Source organism: Corapipo altera, unplaced genomic scaffold (assembly GCF_003945725.1).
Source record: "Corapipo altera isolate COAL_440 unplaced genomic scaffold, ASM394572v1 48b, whole genome shotgun sequence".
Lineage (NCBI taxonomy): Eukaryota > Metazoa > Chordata > Aves > Passeriformes > Pipridae > Corapipo > Corapipo altera.
In genome coordinates this window covers 10,061,243-10,083,960 of record NW_020884884.1, presented here as the reverse complement: position 1 = coordinate 10,083,960, position 22,718 = coordinate 10,061,243, and the positions used below count along the sequence as shown (strand labels likewise).

General features: G+C 41.0%; 3 protein-coding genes and 1 long non-coding RNA gene across 6 annotated transcripts in view; 2 read left to right on the top strand and 2 right to left on the bottom strand.

The window, feature by feature from the left end:
* PIGF (phosphatidylinositol glycan anchor biosynthesis class F) overlaps positions 1-5,279 on the top strand; it is a 20,355-nt gene extending 15,076 nt beyond the window's left edge. The window contains exon 5 of the mRNA XM_027641600.1: positions 4,906-5,279. Coding sequence (XP_027497401.1) covers positions 4,906-5,019 — 114 coding nt within the window. The 3' untranslated portion in view covers positions 5,020-5,279. The remainder of the gene's footprint in view (positions 1-4,905) is intronic.
* Positions 5,078-22,672, bottom strand: RHOQ (ras homolog family member Q). 3 transcript variants are annotated; one of them, XM_027641603.1, is made up of 5 exons: positions 22,481-22,672; positions 22,280-22,338; positions 7,182-7,346; positions 6,333-6,428; positions 5,078-5,616 (listed from the first exon to the last, which is right to left on the bottom strand). In XM_027641603.1, exons 1-5 carry the CDS (start codon positions 22,620-22,622, stop codon positions 5,461-5,463), a joined length of 618 nt encoding a protein of 205 aa, XP_027497404.1. In that variant the 5' UTR covers positions 22,623-22,672; the 3' UTR covers positions 5,078-5,460. The 3 variants fall into 3 exon arrangements, with proteins under 3 accessions (XP_027497404.1, XP_027497403.1, XP_027497405.1); XM_027641602.1 differs by having other exon boundaries at positions 7,182-7,342; XM_027641604.1 differs by having other exon boundaries at positions 5,460-5,612; positions 7,182-7,342.
* LOC113946396 lies at positions 13,581-17,999 on the bottom strand. The gene is made up of 3 exons (XR_003527412.1): positions 16,798-17,999; positions 16,163-16,336; positions 13,581-13,850 (listed from the first exon to the last, which is right to left on the bottom strand). It is a non-coding gene; the product is annotated as an uncharacterized LOC113946396 (long non-coding RNA).
* LOC113946391 overlaps positions 18,339-22,718 on the top strand; it is a 6,750-nt gene continuing 2,370 nt past the window's right edge. The window contains exon 1 of the mRNA XM_027641601.1: positions 18,339-19,729. Within this exon, the coding sequence (XP_027497402.1) occupies positions 19,463-19,729 (267 nt within the window). The 5' untranslated portion in view covers positions 18,339-19,462. The remainder of the gene's footprint in view (positions 19,730-22,718) is intronic.

Sequence of the window (22,718 nt, the reverse complement as noted above, 5' to 3'; positions counted from 1 at the left end):
GCAAACATAATAGGTAGTGCTGATATAACTCACTAGAGCTGACTGACTGACATGTAATTTAGCCAATATGACTGTAAATATTAGCCTTGGATACCTCTCAGACATTCGTACCCTGAAAAATAATCTGGAGAATCTTGGGTACAGTTCTTGGTGCTTACTCAAGTAAGCTGAAATAGGACTATAAACTTTCACACTACTTCGGTTCTTCTTAACACCGTTCTGAGAGTTTCCTTCTTGTATTTCTTTTTGGATTTACTACCTACTGGGAAAGTTGTGTTGTAAAAGAAGTTGCTTAATGTGAGAAGAAAGAATAATATGCAGTTGGGAGTTGTTTTAAACAGAGGTAGAAGCTTGTTCCACTTTAGTGTGGTTATCATTGTTTATTTAATAATGTGTTTTCTCAATGTAAACCTTAATGGTGAGATCAAAGGCAGTTATGCTTGCTATAACTTTAGAACACAAATCCATGAAACCAACTTCTAGTTACAAATGCCAGCCTGAAAAAAACCTCACACTTTCTTCTCAGTGTGTTCTTGTCAACACACACATTCTGTACAATGTGATAAGACACTTTTAGTTAACATGTGCATGCAACCAAAATAGATTAAAGGCATGTACTGATTTAAGACAGTACAGACTAAACAATCAGGAATTTAAGGCATGTTAGAAACAGGAGGGAAAGTAATTGTGCTCATTTATTCAGTTTTAAAATGAAACAAAAATTATTACATAGCTTTCTAAATGACAGTCAGAAATTAGTCTTTTGAAACAGTAAGCATACAAAAAATCGAGTTTAGGAATATGAGAAAAGCACTCTAAGTCTACTAAAAAGAAAAGTAAGTACAGTAGATTGCCCCACTGTATTTGCATATGTATAATGAAAGTTCCAGCAGTCAGCTGCTTACTTTATAGTATCTTTAAAAACTTTAATAGGGTGTTGTTCCTCTGGTCTACAAGAATCTGGCCTTTACGTCCTTATCAATGCCTGTGGAATTCCCCTTGCATGGGATGCAAGTTACAGACTTGTAATAGATGACAAAATTGTCATGCAGTCAGGATTCTGGTTTAACTCACTACATGCACAGTGCAGCAGAGCTAGATACCGTGCTGGGATCTGCAACATGCTCTGCTTTCCATGCAATATGCTAGAGCATTCTCACATCATAGAATCTTAGGTGTTCTAAAGAGCGCTGAGGAAACTAGCTCATTTGTGTCCTGAAGGGTAGGTAATTCCTATTTTGAGTCCTTATTCTTAAAATGAGTTCTAATATATACTAAAAACCTTGCAATTCTGCAGTGTCTATCTAGCCAGCCTAAAGAAATCACTGTGAAGTCTTAACACTGCTGTCAGATGAAAAGGCAAAAAGAAAAACAAACAGCAGAAGTCAAAATCATTTTGCATTAACTCTCACGCTCTGTCCCTTAAAATGCATTTTTTGTTCTTGTTAAGATTTGGTTTTGCCAAGCTGTTGTTCAGATTCCTAGTAATCATTACAGGTTGTTAAAATTGCCCTTTTCATCATGCCTTTGATATGTAAACTGACTTTTCTTGTATTAGGCTGTGAGAATGGTAGATGATGCTTCCCAGCTGCTTGGACAGACAAGGCATTTCATGACAGTTTCGTGAAAAATATTCTGTCCTGTCTCTTGCAACCCCCACACTTTTCTCTCCAGATCAGCCTTCTTCCCCCTCAAAAAAAGTGCAGCTAGGTCACATTGCCTAACATCTTATTCCCCTGCTGCTGACCCAGCCTAGACATGGCATCAGTACTGGGGTAGGATATGCCAGCTTCCTCAAGGCAGAAGGGAGCATGAAATAGGAGAAATTGAGCTGAAAAGTTCTCAGGGGATGGGGGGGGGGGGTGTATTACAAGTTGCAGACTTTAAACAAGTGGAGTGGAATCTCTTGGAACATGCACACAGATATTAGCTGCTTAGATTTCTATCACTTACAGGCAGTTCATACCAAGTCAGGGAAGTTAAATCAAGTTTGAGATAATATGAAAGATAGGGCAAAAGCAGACCGATCAAGTAAGTCAAAGTCATTTTAAAAGGTCCAGCAGAAAGCGATTGGGTCTCAAAAAATGAGGCCAGCAGCTAATACAAAATAAAGCAACCCACTTTCATAGAAAAAAGCAACCCACTTTCTTAGGCAGACAAAAAGCATATGCAAGGGCTGTTATTTTAGTGCAGCTGATGTGCTCAAGAGCCATATCCTCATCTGTCTTTGATAACTTGCTGCTTTAGATATACTCACGGGTGCCTCTGGCTATATGTAGCCTAAAGGCCAGCAGTCAAGAATAAAAGGTGCAAAACTAGTATTATTACCTGTTTGTTAGGAGGTTTTGCGCTGTCTTTAGGATTAGAGAAAATAGCATGAGGACAGCAATGCTCCTAAGTCCAGGCTTTTAATTCAAAAGGACAGTCCAACTGCCTTCAGAACTGCTTTGGGCCATCTGAGCAGCAGACTAAGAACAAGTACCTGGCCTGGTACCCTTCTGTTCTATGCCACTAGAAGGGATGAGGTGGTGGGGTTTTTTCTGTCTTATTCTTAGACAGGGAGATGGAGTGTTTTATGGTTTCTTCTCTTTGTCCCCTGTCTTTGCCACCTGCCACTGGTGAGGGTTCAGAGGTCAGAGACTCACATGTTAAGTGAGACAGCCTGAAACTTCTGTAAGGTAATTATGACTTTTAAAAAGCAAAGAAAAAATTGAATGTCTTAGAAGAAAGACAGAGGCATAATTAATATTAAAAATCACGTAACTATTGAAAAATCATGTCCCAAGTTGCATTTCAGCCAGGTAAAAGAAGTTACAACAATCATCAGAGATTCTTTTAATTGTACCAATAATCACCCGCTATACACAAAATACCAAAATATACAGGGTCAATGGGTCATCAGGGATACTGACTGTTTAGTTAAGGGAACGTGGTCAATTCAAAGTCTATTACCTACCTATACTTGTGAAAAGCAAACAGGCAACTATAAATTCACCTAATGTAGGTAAAAATTTAATGAAGGATCGTTGATCACTCAGAGAATTTTATGTAAAAAGACCACCAAGTTAAGAAGCCTCTATCCATAGTTCTGTGGATATTAGAGTGGTGTTTGACTTCATCAGTGGATAAGTAAGTATGAGTCATGTTCCAACTGAATGTTACTGAGTGAGCAGCTGGGGTTGCAGGGACTTTTTATTGTTTTGTCCTGTAGATGTGTGTAATATGCAAAATGCTAGAAATAATTACATTTCATTTAGAAGTTGAAAAGATCCACCTGAAGTGTAAGTTTAGCCAAGGCCACAAACTTAGGTGAGTTTCAAATACACATAGTATCTTACCATGCCAAAGCATCTCAAGGCTTTTTATAGATGATCTACAATACACAATACCACTGTTAAATGAATGAAAACAAGCAAATCTTTGGTTTGAGAGGCAACAGCTGAAATACTCAGCAACAAAAACAAGTAGCAGAGACAGAATGTCTGAAAATAGAAGAATGAAACAAGGTCAATAAAGAGTACCTAAGGCACCTTGTTTAATAGTCATCTTTGCTACACTCCTTAAGACCTCCAAAGAACATATAAAACTGTAAATGCTAAGGAATGTGAAGATGAAACAGCTGAGGAGACTGAAGATGAAAGAGCAGAGGACAAAATACATTGCTCTTATTCATAGTTAAAAATCCTATGATCAGAAGTTGTGAATAAATATATTCTTTTACATGATAATGAAGTAAAGTATCAGAGCTAGAAAAATAAAAGGAGGAACCAACAGCATTAAGAGTAACTTCATTTGATATTCATGAATTGCAAGTTAAAGTGAAGTAGAAAAGAAGTCTGGACTCAGAGATTGGGATATTTTCTCTAATGTCTTAGTCTCAAGTCTCATTTCTTAGTCTCAAGTACTACAGAAGGGGGAAATATCCCCCTTAATTTAAAAAAAAATAAAAGAATGGGAGAGTCCAGACGGTTCTTGCTTCAGGAATATGCACTGTACAGCAGGAATTTCAAAACTGTCCTTACAAAATAAAAAGAAGTATGCAAAGGAGAATTTTGAAGAGGGATGGGAATTTGTTTATTCTACAATAAATATTTTTAATCACTTACTTAGTTGAGACTTTCATCAGATGCAGTATGTAGTGGACTAGTAATATAAGCTAGATCTGAGGACAGAATGGTTAAGTCTTGGTTTGGCCACTCCTCCCTGCAAATCAATACCAATAGAAAAAAAAAAAGGGCAGGGGGAGAATTCCATTACTACTCTGCCTCAGTACAAAATGGTTTGTGAAAGTGAGTCAGCTTTATTGAGTCAGCTCTCTGTTCTTATACTAGAAAATAGAGCTTATAATTAAAGCTCTCTTTAACCTAACCAGTTTACTACATGTTTGCTGAACTGGGTGCAGGATGCTCAGTTTCCAAATTTAGAGACAGAGGGAAATTCATCAAGAAAAAAAAAAAAAGCCAATAAACCTCTATCCATTTCAGTCTCTGCCCTTGTTTGAATACTAGTTCATTTATACACACCTCTAAAAATTTCAAAACACTGTGAGAGGTGTAGGTTTCCAAATGTATGAAGCAGAACAGGAAGTTAGGTTAGTTGAACACTTCAGGGGATATAAATACTTCTAAGGTTTTTTTTTCCACAGAATTTCAGGACTATCAACCTAAGTCTGCAAGAGCCAGAAGCCTTCTTACATTTTAATGCATCTTAATTAAAAACTGTACAACAGCATGTAGTGTTCATGAAGATGATTGTTAAGCTTTTGGCATTTTTAGGAAAGCACATCAAGCTTTAAAGTAGAATAAGACTACTGTCTTTCAGTACCTAGATTTTGTGCTCACAAAGTACAAAAAAACCACAGACATTTTCACCATTGTCTGCTTTTACCTTGTGTTCTCCCCTCAGGTATGGCCCATTTCCTGTTCCCTCGGAGCTACCTTTGGCTATATGGCTGGTCTGATTATTGCACCTCTGTGGATACACTGGAACCGGAAGCAGCTTACGTACAAAAGCAGATAACTGGAGCAAAGAGAGACAAGGTATTTCTTTGTGCAGATTCCATACAGACTGTGCAAAAGTTGTTTTTTTAAGATATATATATATATATATATAGTCAAAGCAGAAGACTGTCCAAATTCAGTTAGAGTATTCAGGCCAAGCATCTCCACTCATTAAAATCACATAGATGCCGTTTCAGCATGGTGCAGTTTTTGCTTCCTCTAGACTATGTAACCCTGAGAGATTGTACCTTCCAGTCTGAATAAAATATTTGTAACAGGTGTGGTGGCTTCTTATTACAAGTTTGTTGACTTTGATTTTATTCCTCTGGATTTCACTGGTTGTAGAAGGCAGAATCGTAGGTTCAGCTTTCAAACCTGTAACAAGTTCACTATGTACTTAATGCATTGTATTTAAAATCAGTAGAATTTCACAGTAAGCCTGGCCATTGTCAAATGTTTCTCACGTGATCAAACAGCAGTTTATGCATCTTGAGCCTATTCTCTTCTTCACTGTGTGTTTCTTTGGAGTTAGAATGGCTATAATAGCTTCATCAAAAACGGTCTTCAGTCCTTTCTGTGTTAAAGCTGAACACTCCACATAGCAGTAGGCTCCTATCTGTCAAGAAAATAAGTTAATTCAATAGCAGTATATCTCAGCTGTTCACTTCCATCTGTGCACTTCTGCTTTTTTCCCCCCTCTATGGTGACATTACAATGTTTGGCTGCAACCTAGAAAAGTTATCTGCATAACTGATGTGCATCCCCGTATAGGATAAAATAAGATCTGTCTTTTGACCAGAGATCTAGAAGGTATTTAGGTTGGTTGGTTTATAAAGGAAACATATTAAATAAACTCTTTAGATTGGCAATGGGGTCTTAAGGAATGTTTGATAATTAAACAGCAAAAAAGAATTACATGACCAATTTGTGTTTCAGAAATAAGACTCTATTAGTAAGTGTCCTGATAAGCATTATTCACATAGTAGTTAAAATGGCAGTATAATATTCTCAAATAATTTTTAAAAGATGCTTACAACATTTAGCTTGAGCAGAAGAGGTCCCTTCTGACCTCAGACCAGTCTGTGATTTTAATCATCTTATATAGCTTTTACAGGTGTCTATGCAGAAAATTAGAACTATTAAAGTGCAGTTACACAGGTCTGCTTGTTACCTCTATTCTGCAATGTAAGTAAATATTGTCAACTGGTAACCAGTCACAAGGTTTCGTACATGGACTGGTAAAAGAAATGGGCAAAGTGGCAAAAGGAGTCAAGTGGAAATAGGGGGTTTTTTTCTTTGTTATTTGGTTTCATTTAGGAATATCCAGTTTACCTCTTTTGCTAACTTCTGTCCTTGCTCCACAGATATGGGCTTCTCTTTCATATCATTCAGTCTTGCCAGAGTTTTTGGGTCATCACGAAGATCAATCTGGCAAGAAAGATCGCAGTCATGTTGGAATACTTTTTTTTAAACAAAAGTCAGCAGACAATATGATACCCTCTTTTTAAAAGATAATTATTTAAAGGAGTATTACGTCTATTAAAAGGGAGTCATATCATCTTTAAGATCATGGACCATTCCTGATCTAAAAGCCTTAAATTTAAGCTGTGAACCTTTAATCCAGAAGGAACTAACATTTATTCTGTAATTCAGCTCTTCAATTAGATGTGATCATCTCAGAATACCAAAATGTGTATCCAGCAGCAGCAGAAAGATTAACCCAAATAGGATACCAATATGTGGGTCACTTCGTAGATGAAGCTCAGTCCACTGCCCACAAGAAGCAAGAGGAAATTGTTTCACTTCTCCCCTTGCTCCTTTACTTCAGCAAATATTGTATATGATTAATAGTTCTGGACCCAAGTATTTCCAGTAACATGGGCATGGGCACACAATTTTGTTCCGTAAGTCCCACGACTTTTTAGAAAGTCAGATGGAGATATGCAGCCAATCTTGCCACCCTGTTTACAATGGGTATAACAAGTTTTTTTTTAAATAAAATAGAGGTAGCTCATTAGAGAACAACACAGATCTAGGTTTCTCTGCCACCTGTAAAGGTTGTTGCTCCAAAGGCAGAAGGAGGTGCTGCTCAAGTCCTGTTGGGCCTGAACTTTCAGCCCAAAAAAAGCACCATACAACGATCCTAATTGTTTAAATAAAGTAGAACAGAACCAGATATACCTGTGTTCCTACTAGTAAAAAGGGAACATTAGGTGCATATTCCTTCAACTCCGGTACCCACTCTTCCTTCACATTTTGAAATGAAGCAGGGTTTACCACTGAGAAGCAGATAAGGAAGACATCGGTCATAGGGTAAGATAAAGGTCTCAGACGATCATAGTCTTCCTAAGGAAGAAAAATTCTGTTATCTGCAATATTAAATTGTTGCCTGTGTTTTGTTAATTTTAAAAGTTATATTCAGAAACTGTATTCATATTTCACAAATGTTGTTGAGGGAAACTTTCTGAATGATTACAACTTTTCCAGATTATTAAGTGTGGCTGTTAGAGCAATATCTGCATATAAGGGTAACTGTATGTGAATTTAAGTATTCTGGAAAGTGTATTAATACTGATGGACATTTACTTCTGTATGAGAATATACAGAAGACTACCCTTTAAAAAGTTTATACTTGAAAAAAAAGGCTTATGGTTCAAACATACTTGCAGATCAAAGGTTAGTTATCTGTAGAGAAATAAGCAGATGTGACTGCTGTAGAGCCATCCAGGCGAGGTTATACAAACGTAGGCTAGATTAAGGCTATTTAATGCACTTGAATGTTCTATTTTGGATCAGATGCAGAGGTGATATTTAAGGCCCTCCCTGAATTTTATTTCTTAGAAGCTTTATGGTCCTGTTGCTAGAGATCAGTGCAGTAGGATCTTTTGTCTAGACTGTGCTTTCTGTAAGCAAGCCCAGCAAAGGGTCAGAAGGAGCAGAAATCCAGGATCAAGGTTATCAGGGGAATATTAATGCCTTTTGTTTGGGGAGGGGTTAGTGTGAAAAGATTATTATTTGGGTCATTTAGGGCCACAGCATTTAGAGCCACCAGTCATACTGCCAGGACGTACAATACTGGCAGAGAGGCAAGACAGGTATCTAGGAGCATCATCCCTATTGTAAATCAGAATTCTTTCTAGCAAGAGAGAAAGTGGATTTTTGCCATGTATTTTAGCTAACATCAGAAGGGAACATCCCCCAGCTTCTCTCTACAAGGCTTCCTTTGGTTTTTGGCAATGAACCAATGCCTTACCATTTCTACCTTAGGTTTTGGGGTTGCTTTTAACATAGATAACTAAGACTGAGCCCAGGCATCGCAGAGACAAATGCTGAATTTATGCCTTTTCTTCCACGGTAAACATCAGTTTGTTATGGCTGCTGCAGCAGCCTCCCTCTTGCCCATGTGAGCTCCCGATCTTAATTAAATCTCACAAATATTGGAACGATTTGTTCATTAAATGTAGAGATAGAAATGTAATTCGACTCCATGTTTGAAATGAGCCAGAAAATTAGATTTTTGTTTCCTTGGCAACAGTCACATTACCAGATTATTAACCTATAGTCACCCCCCTAAAAAAAGCCCTTCATTGATTGTTATGTTTTAAACATGGTCACAAGAATTTCAGAAAACATGTAAGAACTTCCTCAGAACCATTTCTGCTAGGCCCATCTTTCCATTTGGAAGTCAACAGCTACGAGAGGAGGGTGGTTATTCTCATCATGAACTGGAGAAAAGACAAGCACAGGCAGAGACTCTGCACTAGCAAGGAGGTGACCATTGACCAGTATTCTTCAGTGCCTATTTTACAGTGTTCTGAATTGTAATCAGTATTCTCATGTGCCATTTTGACTATAGGCTCTACTGTCTGTTTTGTATACAGGTTTGTCAATAAAATAGAGCATGCTTAGTTGTTAACATGTGTTCCCAATTTCACAACCACAGTAACTGGTACCACTGTGAAACTACAACATTTGACAGGCCTTTTCCCTGCTAGTGTCAGGCTCCTGCCCTGATTCAAAAGAAAAGAACATTAACCCTGTCTTTTCCACATCTGTGGACGTTCATCATAGAAAGCAGAAATAACTTCAAGAACACCACAGCAAGTTGAAACTCTTCAACATTCAATTCTTTTTTAAGCATGAATTTTACGTTTTACTACTGAATATAGTTAGATGCTGCTCATAGTTGTTCATGTTTTTCTGGGGTGGAGATCAAAATCCTAAAAGAAGCTTCCCAACTGCAAATTACACTGGTCCCTGGAGTACAAAATCTGCATGCAAGGACACACAGGAGGATCTGTCAGTTGCTCTCAAATTCAGCTTTACTAAATCATATGTGGAGTGTATTACCGAATATGTTTCTTTAAAAGAAAATATCTAGTTTAAAGCTATAATTTGTTCCTACCACCAAAGAGCTGCCATCACTACACTCAATATTTTCTAAAAATCTCACATCTGGATTACAATAACTAGAATACTGTCTGCACTAAATGCTGGAATGCAGAAAGCATTTCACTGTCACCAGAAATTATGTTAGTCCATTAACCTTAAAATACCTCTTTAGTTAATCCATTTCAAATTACAGATGGACCTTTTATTCATAGTAAATATTAATCATTTTCTTAAAGCTGATCTTGGATCTGAACTCCTTTCCTGCTCCTGCATCTGTTTATGTGCCTTTTCATTTACACCCTGTCCCATCTGCACTGGGCAAGCTGTGGGTCCCTCCAGTGTAATTAAGAAGTTAATCTGAAGGCAAGTACAATGTGATTGGATACATCATGTACCACGGCTAAAGATGTATGTGGTATTCGCAACAGTGACTTCACTACATTTATGTTTTCTTAAATTATCAGAGAATTTGGCTAAACCCACCAGTCCTGCTGCTTGAAACCTGTCAGTGCTGTCAGGCTCTCCTTTCAACCTTGCCTGTAGCTCTGATCATTAGGTTCATATTGATATTAATAGTGGCAGGTAGTTCTAACAAAGCCTTCCACCACATTGTCAGACTGATCCTGGGTCCTCCTGAGAGAGACCCTGCTTAAATGTTACCAACATCTAGTAGGCCATTTGTGCCTAAAGACTCCTTCTGCCCCTCAGCAACCCCTCAGAAATAGCAATCAAACCTGTAAACTTTCTGTGATGTATTGGGCCTACATAACTGCTGGACTGGGTAGAAGAATTTGAAATACCAAATTAATTTAGACTTAATGTTAGAGAAGCCTGGAAAAATCTTATTGCTTCAACTATAATTAATTTCCTGAATCTAGTGTAAGGGAAATAAATGTGGTTTATTCTAAAATTAAATGCAATGGCAAAATTAATTATACTAGCCAGTCAAGTTAAATTGCAATTTGAGTGCATGTACACACCACACTGTATGGCAGTTAGACTAATTAGACAATCTAATTGGAGGAGACACTGCATATATATTTAGGCATTAAAAATAAATTTAAAGAATTTAACTGGAATATTTTAAGAATGTGAATAAGGTAGGCAATTATATATGTCTCAAAAACTCCAGGCTATAATAGTGAAAAGGCATGTTCTCTAACATACTCTGAACTTTAAACAAAAACTGCTTGCTGTTTGCTGAAGCAGGTGAATACAGATAGAAAAATATGCTGAAAATACGAGGGATGTCATAAGTTTAAACAAAATTGTACACAAGTATGTTGACTTAACTAACATGATATGATATGATCCCTATAAAACATGACACTGCAGCAGGACTGTTCATCATTTACCTAGTATGTCTGTATAAACCCAGAAGAGCTGCCAATACCCAGCACACATGAAAAAGGAGATGACATGGAGAAAGTAATGACTTGACTTGGCTTCTCAACTACAAACTGGGCTTTTTGTTTTGTTTTTAAGAGTGGAGAATGGAAGTTCATACAATGGAAATTCATATTTTTAAATTATCACGTCGCCCTACTTTTGATATGCTGCAGGTATGTCTAGCCCCAGTTTTGATATTCTGCAGGTATATCTAGCATTGCCTTTATCTTACCTCCTTAAAATCTGTCCTTTCGGTCTCTTTTTCCATGTTACAGTACCTGATAATCTGCCTGAGATTTTCTCTTCCTTGTCCTTCAATACTGAATCACTGATTTTCATTGTATTTTGAATGTTGAAGTGGATTTGCTCACACATGTTCAAAAACAGGTCTTGAGAAACTTTCTGTATGCAGACTGAAGAATGATATTGCAATTCTGCAGCATTATATTCTTCCTCATTTCAAGAGTTTGTTCAGACTAAAAGCTGAATGCATTAGTCTTTGCAAAACATTCCTTTGAGCTACACACTTTATGTGCAGAGGAATATTTCTTTAAAAATAAACTAAGAGAAAGTGGAGTATTATTATTTCTGAATAACCTTCTTGACACACAAGAAGCATTATTTCCTTATATTTATTAGAAAACTGAAGTGAGAGGTGCAGGCATACAGGAATTCTGTCATACTGGAGACTCTGTAGCTCCACTGTTTCATAGTTATCATGCTCTTCCTGGCCCAAGTTGAAGTGATGGGGACAGAGACAGAGGTCCTTACCCTCTGTCAGTAATGTGGGACCACAGGCCTTCTCATCTGGAATGGTATCAAGGTCTCTCTATCCAATTTGGAAAGATGAACAGCTATTAGACCTTTGCAATCAATACCTTCCCACATCTTGATCAAGACATTTGAGGAAATTTACGCCTCTCAGATCTGTCGTCACAGGTAGTAAAGACAATGTTAAACTAGATCTGTCTGTTTAATTTTCATTTCCTTGCTAATATAGGGGCTAGTGTCTTTAAGCAAATAGGAAAAAACAAGTTCTGGTACGTCAGTAACACTGAGGCAGGGGCCCAAAGTGTGTCATGTTTTAATCCACACTAGGTGTTTTGTACTCTGATGAAACAAAAGTAGTGAATCATTTTATGTGTTTTGCAGCTTAGGAATGAAATTTTAACAATGCACCTCCAGTTCTACTGACATATGCTTATAAACAAAAGCATAATCCTATTTCTTTTCTATTCCGAGAGGCATAAAGTCGATGGGAGAGAACAAAATAAAGCTTGCACCACTGGAAGAAAATCTGGAGCTCAAAAACTCTGGGTTTGTGATCTCTGTGTTAGCAACCATCTGTTGCTTTCACAGCGTACAACAGCAATCGTAAGAGGAGGTTCTCACTCCCAACCATCTGTTTTTAGAGGGGAAGCCAAAAATAGGCATCAGGCAGAGTTGCTAGAGGAATCCAGCCTCTAGCAGCAAAGGGTAATCACTACTGCTGCTCAGAGGGGCTCAGTGAGGCAGAGCAAAATCCCAGCTAAAAGCCCAGGTTTTAACCAGTTTCATAGTAGGGCTTGGTAATAACAGGCAGAAGTCCTCTCTCAATATGAATTGCCATACTTTAATTTTTGAAGTGCATTTCAAAGCTTCCTTCATTTTTCAGTTTCCCTCCCTGAAAATAAATTTCTGTTTCAGCAGGTCCCTGTAATATTCTGGAAAACTTTAGAAATGAACCATAATGACTGTTGTACATAACATGTACCCCAGGGACTTAGTAACAGCTCACAGTTACCCCTGGACACATCTCGCCATCTCTCCCAAATTGTTTAGATATAAAGGCTGATCTGCGGCTTTGCCATAAGCACCAGGCAAAGCCTCTGAAAGCAACTGCCTACTCCAAAAGCACACCAGGAAACAGACTTCACCCCGCTGAATCACCCTGTGGTTTCTGATTCTAGGAGATGCTCGGTGGGGGAGGAGAGAGAGGGAAGTGGCCTGTACTGCCCCATGCCAAGCACAAATTGCTTCCTTGGCTAAAAAGCACTCTCTATTTTTTTTTCAGTCTGGGCTGTATAACTCTGTAACCCTTTGCAAGGAAGGAGGGTGGAGTGTCCCCCAGGATGCTGGTTTCCTGGCACTGCTGCTCACAAGAAGGCACCACTAATGCAGGACCATTTGGCAGAAAGTTGCAATTTGGACTGACACAGCATTGCCATAAAATGTCTGCTTGTCCAGTCCTGCAACCCAAGCTCTGTTACACTGATCACTGCATTTCATTTTGTATCTGTGGCCACTGGCTTTTGAACACACAAAACGAGATGCAGTGATTATTTCCTGGCTGCAGGGGAAAAGTGCACTACAGACCCTCTGTCTCTCCTCAGGCTTTTGAGGATACAGCTTGCATTGCTAAAGAAAGCAGAATTGTCCTGTTGTGGCTTGCTCACACAGGTTTCCCAGGGAGTGCAAAAAGCTGCTGATTTGGGCCCAGCATCTATTTTTAATTTATAGAAAAGGCTTCAAGAATGCAGGGTAAGTGCTCTTCCATTGTATTCTAAAAATGAAGTAAGCTGATCTAAATCCATTTCTGAATTCCTGTGAGGAGGACTGTTCAAAGGACATATGAATTATACATTGAAAAAGCCCAGGGTCTGTGAATTAGGATTTTTATTTTTTTTTTACAAAACTTTCCTTCTGGCATATTTGAGAACTGTGCAACTGCTTACATGTCTGAAAAGCTTTTCTGTATAGAGAGAAATAGCTGGAAGATGGAGCCTAGTAAGATGGATTTTAGAGCATCAGAGACAGAAGGACAGAATATTTCTTTAATTATACACAAAATTGCCTTTAACTGTTCAGATTTGATCCTAGTATGTATGTATGTAAGTAATGTATGATTCAATACTGACCAAATCCTACATCTTGCCATGTGGTAATGCTAAACTATTTCCTAGATGGTCTAAACAGCACTCTCCCTCCCTCCTCTCCATCACCACAAGAACTTCAACTTGCTGTCTTCTTCATGGTTTTCTAGAAGTGGAAGTTCCTGCATTTTCTCCATAAGGCTTATTATTTTAGCATCTGTAACAACAGAACATGGATTCAACTGACTGTAAGCAATATCGGCAAACACAGCTTCACTTAAACGCCTTCAGTTAAACCAGTTGCTTGTGGCAGAGTAACTGCCATGGACAGGCCCTTTCACTCCTTGCCCATGGGAAATATCAACACTGCAGTGTGTTCCTGTGCCAGTTCCCTTCTCACTGGCAGTGAGTTTATGAACAGCACTCTTTCCACACAGGGTTTCCATTTTCCCCAGGAAAGGAATTCACCCCAGTTGTGGTGACTGCAGCCATGAACAATCAGGATTTCCCATTCTTTCAGATATAGGCAGTCAAAGGAAAAAAATAAAATTCACCCTGACACAGGAGATGTGGTCAGATCCTCTGCTGAACCTGCTCTTTGGAAAGATGGGCTCTTTCACTTTATTTTCAAAGAATACGACCTGTTCTCCCAGGCAAAACTGCCTATAGATTGCAGTTGGTTTAATACAATTATCCATATCATATCAGATATGTCTTTTAATTACTACCTATATAAATCCTGATCAGACAAGAATCACTGATCAGTGAGGTATCCCATTCCCTTTCACTTTTTACAAATAAACCCCAAAAGCACATTCTTCAGTCCATAGATGAGCAACAGCTTTGTAAGACAGAAGACTACAGCTTCACACTGATTCCTCCAGATTAATTCCACATCACACAATTTCTCAGGAGGGTACCAGCGTCAGAGTACCAGTGCCATCATGTGCACATCGAATAAACACATCATGGTGAAAGAGTTTCTGGAATTACAGGAGTTGCTAAGACTCTTCTGTACCTCATTTTATGTCAAGTCCTGATTTGTCAGGGCTAACAGCTTCCTTTGAAGAACGTGGTAAAACACTTGATGATTTCACTGCAGCAGATGTTGAAAAACTGCCTAAGGTTTTTCTTTCTCAAGTGAGGAATTTGTAAGCCATCTCACTGCCTGTGGCTGGGCTATCTGTTGGTCCTAACTAAAGTTGCATCCCAGGTCACACCTGGCATCGCTCCCTTACTGACTCCGACACTGAATCCAAGTGGAACTCAGACCAACAAGGAAGCAGCATTAAGTCCTACTGATTGTCTTTAAGCATTCATGACTACATCTAATTTAGAGCGCAACCTGCCTGAGGCACTCTCAGTCTGTGTTTTATTCATCTGAAGCAATATACACACCTAGGATGCTGACAGATGTTCCTTTGCCCTGGAGAATAATGCTGCCACCTGCATTTTTATACGCACACCAGCGAGCGCCAGCCATAGCAAAGAATTATTGCACACGTGCCACAGCACGGATGCAGCACAGAGCAGGATTAAAACGGACTGGGGACAGTAGCTGTTAACGTGTCAAATGACACAACCTCTCCAGAACTGCTGAAAGTCTCATGTAGCATTCAGCCACATTTTTCTTAACACAACTTATCTAGTCACCAATCCAAACCAACAGACTGCTTATAAAACTACAGAACAGAGCAGTAAAAAGATACAGTTCCCGTCTGCCCTCTTTTTGCATTTTTTCTCATTAAAGGAGGGGCAGTTTTGTTACAAATTTAACTGCTAATTTAGAGGTTTAAAAAAAATCCTGAAGTCCTGAAAAGCCAGATTAGGTAAGGCCTGGTCTAGTGGGAGGTGTCCCTGCGGAGTTTGGGACTAGATGACCTTTAAGGTCCATTGCAATCCCTTAACATTCTGTGATACTGTCCCAAAGCATCCATTTTAGTGATGTTGGAGTTCATAATTCACAATAAAACTGCAGTATTAGGAATCAGTGTGCTTTATATTATTTCTTAAAGCCCAGTTTCCTGGAGTCTTGTGAAGAAAAATCACATCCTTTTCACCTTTTAAATGAAAGATAAATTTCTAGTACCAAACAGATACAGAGAAAACTTGAATACATGAAGCCCAAAGGTTTAAAGAAAACCCACATGCAGCAAAGGGCAAAAACCATTACGATTTCCTAGGTTTTTTTAGGTAGCAGTGTCTGCAGATAGGAATAGCTGACTCATCATTTTGAATGCCTGGGACTGACAAAACCTTGGTATTGCTGGAGTGAGTTTTATGTCTGCTTTGTCCATGTGTTCTCAATAAAGGAACTGGAACAAAGCTTATTGAAATCAGCAATCAGGGTGCCTGCTAGCACAGAGCTCTGGATCACATCCTAACACACTATAAGCCCTTTTACATTGCAGGTCAGTGCTGTGGAGTATTTTAGTCAAAATACAAATTTAGTTTGTTTTTTAGATGTAGTTTGGAAGCTGAATCAGGAGTTAGGCTGATGAAATGAAAACTATGCATTTTTATACTTACTTACGAAAATATGAAGAGCTCTTTGCAAAGGAAACAGATTTCAATCAAGAAGTCTGACTGTGAACCTGACGAAAATTCCCAGGGTCTTATACATTCTCTATCAGAAAATCTCCATCAGCTCATGCCACCTTACCCAGTTGTCCCATTCCATCACTTCTGCCTCCTACAGTACAGCTGTGGATTATATGATACTGAACTGACTGCAGATGCACAGACCAACTTAAAATGAAGTCAGGAAGTAAGAGTAACATTGTGCTGGAAGAGCAATAACAATTACTTGTGTTCAGTGTTGCCTTTTTAGCTGGCGATGTTTGGACAGCATCAAAACATGCCATGCCTCAAAGGTATTATAAATGAGTACAATTCAGGCAGAACTCTGCCACAAACTAAAGGATATCCACTGACTCTTAACCCAGGAAAAAGGGCTTTTTACTTGGCCACATAAGCAATGTTTAGCAAGGGTCTTTCTAGGTCAGTACGCTTCATAGAAATGTGCTTTTAACATATCAAATACTGAAGTTTCAGAGAACCTCTCAAATTTGGTTTGCTTTGGGTTCTTTATTTTGGCCTGCCGTTAATTTGCTGTCAATGTGGAAGAGACATTCTGGATCTACACTTTCAAATGCATCCCTTACCTTTGATTTTAACACAATTAGGTGTCACTATTCAGAAAAGCTGTGGGGCTTTTGGCACTCTGCAAATTAAACATAAATGTCTTGAGTTTCCAACATCTATCTAGTGGATGCTTCTGGGAACTCAGAGCAACATCTCCCATCCTGTGACTCCCCATCTGGCGACAGCAGAACTTACCTATCCTTCTAGGAAAGCTGTGATGCTTTCAAAGCGTGAGTCACAGCTCACAAGGAGGCGTTTCAATGCGAGCTTCACACTGGGATTATTATTGTTGCAAGGCCATTTTTAAAAGCAAATCTGAAAGTACAAGTCCCCTTCCTTTTAAAGGAAAAATCTATCTTTGCTTAAACCCTTGTCTAGAGAACTCTTGACAGATATTGTAAGCTCAGGTACTTTACCTCCTCTTACACTGAAAAACCTTAATTCCAAAGGGAGCATCTAGGCATGTTTTTATTTTATCTGCATACATCCAGTTGTTAAACCTACGTGGCTGGCAACATCCTGAGGCACAGAGCAGCTTCAGCGGAGGCTGAGCTATTCATAGGCCAGCACGCCAGCCGGGAGTGAGCTCATGAGCTCACAGCTTCCCAGCACCAGCTGCCAGCTCGGCTGGGACATGTAAAGGGAGCGAGGGAAAATGCATGTGGGAGGAGGGAGGCACAAGGGGGAACAGAAAAGGGACAGGATCTTAATTGCTAATATCTCATGTCAGGATCTGCCAAAATCACGTTAGAGGTCTCGGTGTTTACAACTCTGCAGTAAAGGATGGCAGGCTTTGCATTGTGTGAGACTGCTTTGCTCCAGGCTGGCATTTGGTGCTATGACTGCCTGGTAGGGGCAACTTCGAAGGAGCAGTGTGCTCTGAGAAGGAGCATTTCTATTTCACAACAGACCAGCCAAAATGATCAGCAGCTGCCTCTCCTCTCAGTAGGATACCAGTGGTACCTGCTAGCCCAGGGCTACCTACTAAAGCCAAGACAAACAGCCAGTAAGGAGTCTAAAGATTACTGCTATTTATTTATAGCAACTGCTGCAAGTTTGGTGACCATCCATTTAATAACCACACCTCACACACAGGCACATTCACAGTTATAACCATTTGTTTTTACACATCACCTTAATGCAGATCTTCCTAATATCTGAGTTAGCTTTATACACTTCAGCAGCCTGACCAACTTTAAAAAAAATTGCTTTTAACATCAGGGCTTCCGTTACAACCAAAAAATCCGTGTATCTGAATTAAGATGGCTGTGGCTGCAACCAGACTGACCATCGATATCTGAACTGAGAAGTACCAAGAAGTGGATTGTTGTGCTCCTGTGCTTAGCGTGTTTTGTGGTACTATTTTGGTGACAGTTGAGAAGCACTGAAAGCTTTGTTGTATCAGACCACATATTAAGGCCTTTAAGGCAGAGATATAAAAGTGAAAAGACAAGGAACACAGTTTACCTCAGCTTTGTCCAACCAGGCCACACTAGTATCACAACGGTAAGTGATGCTGAGGGATATAAATGTTATTATGAGGCACTGCACCACAGTAAGATTCCCCATACCCCTCTCTGCACTGCCCAGATGCTGGCTTGGTGCCAAAGAGGCACCAAACAGCCATGCTATGCCTCAGCATCTCTCTTCCCACAGAAACAGGAGCAACACAGGCTCTGCTACTGCAGTCTCCCTATCCTCCCTCCAGGTCCCAACCATCCTTCACAGCAGCAGAGCAAGAATTCCACCTGTATGCAGTCAGCATCTACTGGAGGAAAGGGACACCATGAATGAAAATTGACAGCAAAAGGGGCTGGCAGGAGGATGGACCCCAACTGCCATTTTAAACAACAGCCTTCAATATAGAGCAAAATCCTCAAAAGGCAACTGCTGTGTATCCTCCCACTTATCCCAATCATTTGGGACATGGAAAGGGGACACACACCACACCTCCTTGTTAGTGCTTACAGACATTTCTCCAGAAGTGTTAATATCATGGGAGCTGGCAGTATTACTGGTATTATGGAAGATCAAAATGATAATCAGTTGTCACCAGTTCAGAAGCACTCCAACGTGGTGATCTTAACAGACCCTTCATGAAGCCATGATTCTCTTCCCAAGCTGATTATGCCACATAGCCCTGCTCAATGAAGAGCAGTACTGAGACACAGTCTCCCAGAGCAAGACAGGCAACTACAAAGTCATCCAAACATCAGTATCACAAGCACCTCACATTTAAACTTCAGTGCACTGATGCAGATCTTCAATGCAGGTAGGTTCCACAGATCTCATCTTCCTGCAGAAACCAAGACCCACTCTTAAGCCCACACAGTGCAAGCAGAAGGCTAAAAGGAGCTGCTAGCTCCACCTCTGGAAGGAATTGCTGGAGGAATGGCACCAAATTCCCACGTGCCTCCCTGACATGGAAGGCTGCCTCCACAGCTGCAAATCCAAACAGGCTCTGAGAGCCTCCATTGCTCAGCAGCTGTACTGGCTATTTTCTGCCGAACCAGGGCCTCAGTATTTTCAGCCAGAGAAGAGCTGCCTTGAACTCACACACACCCAAGGGCCTGTGTATAAACTGAACATTGTGAACCACTAGTGGCATTTTTCTCTGCTATGTATAACTAGGAAGAATGGGATTTTAATAGATTTATTCTCAACCTACTTTAAACTCACAAAGATATGAGGCCTTATGTCATCATTATAGTTACTACATGTGATCCTGTGTGTGTTATGAAGAAGCAAGCTAGAAATGAGTACTGGATGAACCAAAAGCTTGCAACTCCTCTGCCAAAGCAAAGTCTGTCACAAGTTGCTAAATACATAACCACGCAAGTTAAAGAGTCCCACACACTGATAAGTCAGTATTTCATGGCGATGAGCCTACTGTGCACCAGCTATGAACCAAAAGGTCTTTGTTCTGCTATGGACTTCATGCGTGGATTTGGAGTAGGTCACTGTTTAAACCTTCATTTACCTCCTCACTCCTCTTTCCCCTGAATTGAGATCTGTAGACTGTAGCTATACTCTGTCCAGAGCTGGGAGTATAAACATGCTGAAGACTGTGAACTGCTTAGAGACCACAGTGATCACGCACTGCCAAGTTTTGATAAAATTATACTATCAGGCCAGTATTCTACAGTAAAACAATTTGAGGGTGACAGCATTAGAAATAAAAGCACTGATGTATGCTGGCACGGAAATCCCAACTCTGGGCAGCAGGCATGTATCAGATACAGCATGCTGTTTCCCCACCACAGAGAAGGCATCATCAACTCATGTCTTTTCTGCTCTTTACTATATATGTTTAAGCTTTAAAGGAAGCTTTCTGCTATTGCACAAAATAAGACAGGCTTTCAGCCCACTCTCTGACAAAGCAGCCTTTAGCTGAATGAAGTTGCTGGACTGGAAGCCTCAGATGTCCAGCAGTTCCCCAAACATGCTGAAGTGGGATGGGCATAGTGGGAAAGATTTTATTAGCACCACAGGTCTGACTAAAAGGGGAGTTTTGCCAAGACTAGATATATCTGTTAAGTAGCCTCATTAAAAGACCCTACATGAGCTGAGGCTCCTCTGAATCAGGCCAGCAAGATCTGTTCCTAAGTACCTCGAAAACTGCTCTGTAATTCAAACTGAAGAATCCAGCTTTTCAGAAACTGGAAAAAAAGCTTACCTCAACTTTTTACACCTCTGGATATACAACTTCACACTGACAAAATTTTTTTAGTCTAACAGGAATACCTTCACTTGCTGTTCGTTGTAAACTGGCCAGTTTACCCTCCTAACTTTTGAGGAGGCAAAAGGTCACCTGGGTTTGTACTCAGCACATTCACACAGAGTGGGATACCACAAAACCACCTTAGTTAAGGTTACACAGATCTAACAACACATACTCCCATTAATAGCAACAAGCCCAGCACAAACAGTTTGAGACAGCATCCCCAAATACACTATGCATATGTACAGTAGTGCTAGGGTCACTTTCACACTTTCCAATGCTCATTATTAAAAAAAAAAAAAAGAAAATTAGCTGCATATTAACCAAATGCTTTCCCTGAGCGCTAAATACTCATTTTGTAACCTACTTAAGCAACATTTTACAAGCCGTGTTTTAAACCAATTACTATTGAAAAACAGGACTATGACAGTAATAAGAAATGCATTTAGTTGGCATAAATTTGCCTAGTTTGTGTTTATGTCAGTGAAATGACAACCATGAAGTCAGTCTTTGTGGGAAGAGTCTCACCCTTCAGGGTATCAGCTTTCTGGAAATGGGGCTGTTTCCTACAATCCTCATGGAATTAATTATATTACTGATTTCAGGCCTAACAAAGATATAAAAGACCATTCAAATGCTGATTCCCTTACCTAAGGCTATATGCAGATCTAAAAAGGTACCCTAATTCAGGCAGCAGTTGTTCAAGTAAGTATAGGAATAACATGGTTAAAAATTACCACTTCAGTCTATGCAAGTTCGGTGAGATTATCTTACTAGTTGCTCTTTACAACAAGGAAGCATGTCTGAGGTCATGTGAGACCAAAGCACATGCTCATGCTGCAAGAAGTTTTAATAAAAGGAATACACAACTTTACAGAAACCCACGCAGCATTTCCATATATGCTCCACACCTCCTGGGGTCAGGCCCTTCACGAACTGCTTCTAATAAGGCATCCCCAGAAAGCTGGAAGTACTCTAACCCCGGAGGAGACCGTGCTCGGCCCGCAGCTGGTGCCGTGCAAGTTAAGCTAACAAAGAGGTGACATGAATCATGGAGCCCTTTAGAAACTACTACACCAGTGATCCCTCCAAACATCCAGCATTTTATCCATCATTAAAGTTACTTAAGAGCCGTGCTGACATCACAGCATCTTTCACAACCGGCTGTAATCTTAACCAAATGAATCACTTGAATTGTCTGGGACAGCAAAAGAAACCCAGGTTATCTCAAAGGCAGTGGCTGAGATATTTTTTTCCACGTTATTATTTTCCACCTTTAGTTTAAACAACTCTTTGGAGCTATCTGAGCGCTGTAAAGCACAAACAAGGCAAGCTGCGGCAGCCTGGCTCTCTATCCGACCCGAGGCGGCTGAGGCAGCGTGTTCCCTGTGTGCTGAAAGGGGCATATTTTCCCACCTAAAGGCCGGCGGAGGGTCGGCACCCCAAGGGGGAGAGGGGCTGGCCGGGGGCGATGCCCGGCCCAGAGCAATGCCCTGCAGGCGCAGGGCACTCCTCCGACCCCGCCGGGCGATGCCGCGGCGCCCTGGCCCCAGCACCGCTAAAAATAAAGCCCGTCTCCGCCTGCCCGCCCTCGGGAATCGGGGTTGGATCGATGGTTTTCTTTTAAATCTGGTTTTTATCAATCCCCCCCTCCCCCGACAACCCGGCTCCGAACCGCCCAGCTCGGACCGCAGCCCTGCGAATAACTTCAGGGATGGCCGGGACCGCCGCCGGGCGGGGGGACGGGGCCGGGGGGCCCGCGGGCAGCGCTCGGCACTCACCTGGCCGGCGGTGTCGTACAGCCCCAGCAGGTACTGCTTGCCCCCGACGGTGACGCTGACTGCGAGAAGGGAGAAACACAGCGGGTGAGGGGGGGCACCCCCGGCCGAACCCCTCCAAAACCCCGGCAGGGCCAGGCCGGGGGACGGAGTGAGCAGGGAGGGGGGAGAGGGGGCGGCAGCCGCGGCCCCCCGCCCGCTCACCTGCGTAGTGGTCGAACACGGTGGGCACGTACTCCTCGGGGAAGGCGTCGTTGGCGTAGCTCATCAGCAGGCACGTCTTGCCCACGGCGCCGTCCCCCACCACCACGCACTTCAGCATGACCGCCGCGCTGCCATGGGCCATGGCCGGAGCCCGCCCTCATGGCCCCGCGGGCGCGCCCCGCCGCGCCGGGCCCCTCGGCATCGCCGCCGCCGCCGCCGCCGCTCAGCGGGCGCCCCC

Coding starts and splice junctions, on each gene's coding strand:
- RHOQ (XM_027641602.1), bottom strand. CDS start 22,641: ATGAGGGCGGGCTCCGGCCATGGCCCATGGCAGCGCGGCGGTCATGCT. Junction 7,343..22,279: donor TGTACGACACCGCCGGCCAG/GTGAGTGCCGAG, acceptor TTCCTTAGGAAG/ACTATGATCGTCTGAGACCT. Junction 6,429..7,181: donor TTTTACTAGTAGGAACACAG/GTATATCTGGTT, acceptor CTTTCTTGCCAG/ATTGATCTTCGTGATGACCC.